This window comes from Curcuma longa, chromosome 4 (genome assembly GCF_044706935.1).
Source record: "Curcuma longa cultivar G26 ecotype Majalengka, Jawa Barat chromosome 4, ITB_CL_G26_1.1, whole genome shotgun sequence".
Classification (NCBI taxonomy): Eukaryota; Viridiplantae; Streptophyta; class Magnoliopsida; order Zingiberales; family Zingiberaceae; genus Curcuma; species Curcuma longa.
Window position 1 is genome coordinate 17,148,296 of NC_133864.1, and position 6,686 is coordinate 17,154,981.

A 6,686-nucleotide genomic window follows, 5' to 3' on the forward strand; every position below is an offset into this window, starting at 1 on the left:
ACCCCTGGAGTTGGGTTTTTTTCTATTTCCTACCTTATTTTTAGGGTAATTTATCATAGAACCCTCGAGATCTACGTATTCATCAAAAAATACACTTTCTTTTCGAAATATCAAATTTAGTCCATTTTTTCTCCCCAATATAAATAATAATAATAATTCTTAAATTGTTCATGTAAATGTTATTTTTTTTTAATATCTCCCAATTGATTTTACTTTTCATATTATATTATGATTCTTTTTAAAAGTAAGACATTACTTTGAATTTTTGTCTTTTTCTTCTCATTGTATATTTAATTGGGTAAAAATAAAAAAAGTGTCTTTTATTTTTATTCTAAAACAATGCTTCATTCTAAATTATTTTTTAGGATGTCTTGGTGATACTTTGGGTGATAATAAAAATAAAGAACCTCTTTTTTTTTTTTTTTTCTATCCCTTCTAGTCAAAATCCTATTGATTGAGTTCTGTTAAGCGAAGCCAAACTTTCATTGATAACATTTACAATCAGATTGATAAATAATTTAAGTATAATTAAATTTTATGATGTTTAAATTTATTTAATAAGATAATTAAATAAGTCAAAGTGAAATTTAAAATGAACAAAAATGTTGAAACGGTAGTCCAACTTTAACTTATTTTTTTTAAATTAAAATTGAAAATGTTATCAATTCTCAATTTAAATGTATTTGATCAGGCTTTTATAATTTTAAATTTATTTATTTGATTATAAAAATTAATAACACAAATTTATTTGTTAAAATTTTATTGAATAATATAATTATAAACTTTATTTATGAATGGGTGTTGTCTTTTACAATTCATATTCTCGGTTGGATTCATCTCTGATTATAGACATGAAAGAGTAAGAACTCAACTAAATCTTACTTTTCTTTATCTGTCTGATTAAAGCGGTGTGTCATTGATCTTTAGAAAGCTTCCATCCTAATCTTTACCTTACGAATTGCAACGGTAAAACATTCATGTGCGATAAAAAAGTCATACGTTAATCCTGAACAACACGCTAACCCCAAACATCTTACAATCGATCCCACAATCATACGTAGAGAGGTAAATCATAGAAAATAACAAGCTTCCACCATAATCTTTACCTTATGAATTACAGCAGTAAAACATTCAAGTGTGACAAAAAAATCATACGCTAACCCCAAATATCCCACACGATCGATCCCATAGTCATATATAGAGAGTAAATAATGAAAAACTTTACCCTGACACAACAGCCCCTACATCTACATGGGAGAAATCAAGAACCCAACAAACATTTCGCCATTGAAAATTGACCCTATGTGACACTCTCCCATGTAGTGGCCAACTACAACAACCCGTAGCGAACTCATGTGGCAGTAAAACATCCGTGAGTTTATAGTGAGGTAGTAAGATTTCATCCATCAATCCAATTTTTAGACTTGCAATATTTCACAAAGACAGCCAATTCGCAAGGCATTGAAAGATCTTCTTCTACATAACTATGCAAAAATAGTAAACACAATTTATACACGATATCCTTTACCAATGCTAACCTTCTCTAGCTCCATAGCGATGGAACGTCCACAAGCATAGCTTAAGCATTTATTTCAGAATTGCACTGATGCTCCCTATTGCAGCTTCTTCGACCCCAGAACATACCTGAGCAGCTAGGATCGGCTCTTTGCTCGTCTATTTTATCCAGCTCGCTGGATGTAGTCTGCGTCGAGCGCGCTGATTGTGGTTGAACTTCTACTTGGGATTCACTTGATGGACATGGCTCATCATCATAGTTGGGGGAGATGAAACCAGCCGAGAATGGGGTACAAACAAGCGGGCATGCAAGCTCAGAAGAAGCTGCCCGATTCCTAGGTGCCTCTATTCTACTTGAGATGGGAATATTAACGGCGCACGGAGTTAGAATACAGGGGCTGCAGAGAGTGAGTGCTAGGTTTGGCTTGAGCCCTTTAGCCGGGGTTGCCGGTAATTTGACGAAAGAAACTATTCCATTTCGGCAGAGAGGGCATGGAATTGAGCCAGGTGGATCAGCAATTGCAGATAGAGTGCTGCTTGTTGAACAAAGATAGAGTGCACACTGAACACACAGTTCATGGCCACAGCCTGAAAGACAATTAAAAGGCAAAAAAAACACATCATTAGATTTGAAAAATTAGTTACTAATTGCGGTCAAGACGAAGTAAAAGCACTAGAATGAAGGTCGCATTCTGCTCGTTATGAAAAAACATGCAGAAGCAGAACTTAATAAACCAGTTGACGTCGCGTATCTAAAGCAGAATGCAATGTCAAATATTTTAGAAAGGCTTTCTAGAACTAAAGTTGTAAGGAGCAACCTCCCTCAAACTTGGCTATAGCTTATCTTCCAATATCCAACCTCAGTCGGTTAGTGCAGCATGGCCCCATAAAACATAAATTTCAGTCCCAACAAAATACTTTGCTATGTTTACCGTAATGCAAGCATTCTATACAAGGAATGACTCCATGCTTGCAATTTTATAAGCAAACCAATTAATTGAGCAGCCTAGAAATAGCCAACTCAATCTTATATAAAAGAGGAGCTTTCACCTTCTGCAGCAACGCTGCAAGTTCTTTCGAGGCAGACAGCACAAAGATCATAACTATCAGATAAAACTGAAGGCTGCAACCCACACTCCCTACAGAAGAATGTAACATTATAGATTCCAACAGGACAGATAATCATAATACACTAATAAGCAGAATTTGTCACATGAATCTTTTGAGGTTTCACTTGCTTTGTATATTATGCCTTGTTGCATCAATGAACAGAAAAATGGCCTTCAAAGATTGTCCAAAGATCTAGGTCAAACAACTTGATATTGGCATTAAAGTATGAGAAAATGCCAATTTGCTCCCTAAGAATTTAGAAATGTCCCACCCTAGTTTATCAACACTCATCACTTCATGCATTACTAAGCATATTAGCTTTCTACTAACAAAGTCAGCCATTCTAATTCACAGGTACCCTACATACCTCCTCCAGTTCATATCATCAAAACACTAGTAAATACTTTTGTCTGAAAGACTCGACATAACACAATCAGCCTTTCATTCCAGATGTCAATCTCAGATGCATATGGTAACTCTTGACTGTCATTATTGGTATGTGCTGATAAGACAACTATAAAATCATATAGCACAGAAAATTCCTTGTTAAATACAAGTCATTATACAAACAACTAAACTAGCAAAACTAAGCCTGTCCTTCCCCTTCATCACATAAAAGAGAAAAAATTTACATTGTACTTCTTCACAGCACCAGTAGGTCCCTTTATACTATGCATCTTTACTAATAAATTCCCCATGAATTTATCTTGTCTTAATCCTAATTTTAGTTCCCATGAAGATCCATGTGATATCAATATTATAAAGCTCCTAATTCCAAACTATTTCTTTCTTCATTCTATTTCTTAAAAAAACTGATATTAATCTAAGAAAATAAGAAGTACAATATGTTTTTTTTATGTGTGCGCGCGGGCGTGGTATGGGAACTATAAAATTAGATGAAGATCCTAATTAATGTGAATGGGAAGTCCAATCCAAGTAAAGTAACAAAAAGATTAAGACTAATATGCCATGCACATATGAACCTATAAGATTGATGCGATGAAAATATACCACAACAAACTTACCAATAAATAGCTATGAATGATTATAAAATTTCTTGGTGGGGTTGTAAGTCATTTCTATTCCTAGGGGAGGGGAGAATTTAGATGTTCTTGTCTTTTTATTGATGTTAAGTACTTAGATATCTCTAACATATTAACTACATCAAAATAATTTGTGAGATTTCCAAAAAGGTGTCCACCATATTAACTACAAGGAAACATTTATAACAAATTTGATGTGGTTCTAATAAAGAACTACTACCAAGAATTAAATATACAGATTGCTTAGAACACACAAAATGTATAATCAATAGCGTGAATAGCTAACAGCAGGATTGAGGAAACATTATACTTCATAGTACATGAGAAAGCAAACAAAAATATAAAATCGTCATGCACCTAGCTATGTTAAGTATACTCATGAGGGGCAAGGTAAGGTAATTTGATAGTGGAAATGCAGGAAGAACCAGTTCTGAATTTGGGTTCAAAAAAGGTTCCAAGCAACGTCGTCTCCATATTTTTGCAGCATCCAGCGGAAGCCATCTGAAGGACAAACAAAAGATGCCTCAGAGAACAAACACTGATCTAGGAAAGAAATTCTCGTGGAAAACAAGTAGATTTAACAAGAAAAAGGGAAATCTACCCGTTACAGTTCAATGTCAACCTGCTAGCACCTCTAGCAAGGAGAATCTGCCAAGAAGAAGAGTTAGAAATGAAATTGAAACATATCAACTGAGAAACAAAAGGTAACATAGGAAAACATGTATGACTTTTAATCATAGGACTTGAGCATTGCCTGGCAACATTTAAGATTCCCTCCACAAGCTGCATAATGTAAAGGAGTGCTTCCAGCTCCTGTTTGATTCATAAAAATTGAAAAATTGCTCTAAAATTCATGTATACTTGCAAAACCAGAACACACCTATCAAATTGGAGGATGAGCCGTAGTTAAATGTAGCTACAGAGACATTAGCACCCAAATCCAGTAGGAGTTGTACACAATCAAAGTAACAATTCAAAGCTGTCATGTGTAATGCCGTGATTCCTCCATCGGCAGGCTTGTTAATAAACTTCATCAGCGCACTACAACATTTAGTTCAGTTCAAAAGAATAAAGAAAAAGAAATGCCGCCAGTTTGGTATTCATAATTGTAGATTAGTTTGATAACCTACGACCGATCATATTTTTGGTCCAAAGCGCGCCCCGGGCTGCCTGTGCCATCCTTTTCTGCAGCAATCATGTCGTATGGAGCGCTAGGGATGAAATCTGCCACCAGCAGCCTAATGCAGCGCACATATCCCCCCACCGCTGCAAAGTGCAGAGCACTCCGGCCGTTCAAATAGTCCGTTCTAGTCACCTTCAGGATTTCCGATGCAGTTAACTCTCAACTCCCGAAAAGAAAGGATTTCAATTCCAGTAAACATAAAAAGGAAATCTCGACGAACCCACACATACAATGCTTCTGTAGATGAGCAGAGTCTGCACCACCTCCCAATGACCGTGACGACACGCTTGCATCAACGGTGTCTATATATTCAATTTCGTTCATCATAAACACAAACATCAAACCTTTCAAATATAGAAGTTCCAGAAAAATGATAGAATCAAATCGCGAGGCAAAAGAGGAGTAATCGAATACCTGACCACAATAGTTTCTCAGATTCACGTCGGCCCCATTCTCCAGCAGCAGCGTCACAATCTGAGGAGACACCCCGAGTCAACAAGACAACCCGCAACGCGGCGAGAAACATCGAAAGGTCGAATCTTGTAAGAGGGGGAAAAAAAAGCCGACCTCGTTGTGGCCCTTGGCGGCGGCGAAATGTAGAGGCGAATTGAGGCCGCGGAAAGTGGAGTACTTGGCGAGTCCAGGGTTGAACTCCAGCAGCATGCGGGCCTCGATTAGATCGCCATCCCGAGCCGCGGACACCAACCGCTCGCCGGAGGCCGAGCACCCGAGAGAGTTCCCCATGCCTCCAGACCCAAGCCTCCGGCGCGGGGGCAGGCCGATGGCTGCGCTCTACGCCCTCTCCCTCCTCTTCCCTCGGCAGACGCAAACGCAAACGCGGCTTGAAGCGAAGGGAAACAAACTTAGCAACGGTGAGAGAGGAAAAAGGGGTGGATGGATCTTGGCCTTTCCGATCTACCTCGACATTTTTGACATATAAAAAAGGCAGGGTGTCCATATATATATATATATATATATATACAGGATTGATATCCTGCGCGAACAGTTTGCGCGACTCCGTCTCCGACAGCTGACATGGCGAGGAGTTTCACTGTTCATCTTCCACCGTGGCCGAAATGAAACAAAATCCTACAAAATCCCGCCTCTCCAAATTGCGCGGCCAAACCTCAAAATCGCGCGGCCGAATCGCGATTGGAGCTTCCCTACCTTCCCTCGCCGTCGTCTGCTCCAAAAATCCCTCGTCTCCTCTCCACGGCGATTCTGATATCCCAAAATCAGCCTCCTCTGCTCCACGCCGTCGGAAATCAACCCCGCTCCGGCCGGACAGCATGCTAGGAGGGGGAGGTTTCGGTTCGGTCTTCAAGGGTTGGATTGATGAAATCACATTTGCAGCAGCCAAGCTCTCGCCAATCGCGCCGGTCGTCACTGCGTTCAGGCCCGAGGTTATGTTTTGCCTTCGCCATCACTTCCGCCGCCAGAGAGATCATCGAAGCAGACCGCCTTCGAAGACCTCAATGGTGGTGACTCCACGTTGGTGCTTCCGAAGGTACTCTCAGCCTTCTCACGGAGGAACATCAACCTGACAAAGCTGGAGGGGATCAACTCCAATGGCGATAGGCATGGAGTAGAGGAACTCCTGTGCAGGAAGCTCCTCGTGAGGAGTAATGGGGAGCCATGGAGTCAGGAGGATGTCGAAAGCAAGAACTCCTGTGCATTCATCTAATGAGAATTTGATATGGGAGCCATTGTGGGATCAGAAGTCGAAGGACATGGGATTGTTAGCTACTCATGAGGTTCATGCAATGGATGAAGTTGACAATGTTGACAACCAAGAAATGAAGACCTTAATCACACACATATTGGAGAAAGCAAGA

General features: G+C 39.4%; 1 protein-coding gene across 1 annotated transcript; it reads right to left on the reverse strand.

Moving 5' to 3' along the window:
• Positions 1–1,397: 1,397 nt before the first annotated feature.
• On the reverse strand, positions 1,398–5,795 carry LOC141827988 (putative E3 ubiquitin-protein ligase XBOS33). Its single transcript, XM_074715336.1, has 10 exons — positions 5,419–5,795; positions 5,266–5,325; positions 5,082–5,153; positions 4,799–4,983; positions 4,549–4,709; positions 4,423–4,481; positions 4,270–4,316; positions 4,026–4,169; positions 2,566–2,654; positions 1,398–2,103 (listed from the first exon to the last, which is right to left on the reverse strand). Exons 1-10 carry the CDS (start codon positions 5,593–5,595, stop codon positions 1,580–1,582), a joined length of 1,518 nt encoding a protein of 505 aa, XP_074571437.1. The 5' UTR covers positions 5,596–5,795; the 3' UTR covers positions 1,398–1,579.
• Between the last annotated feature and the right edge of the window lie 891 nt (positions 5,796–6,686).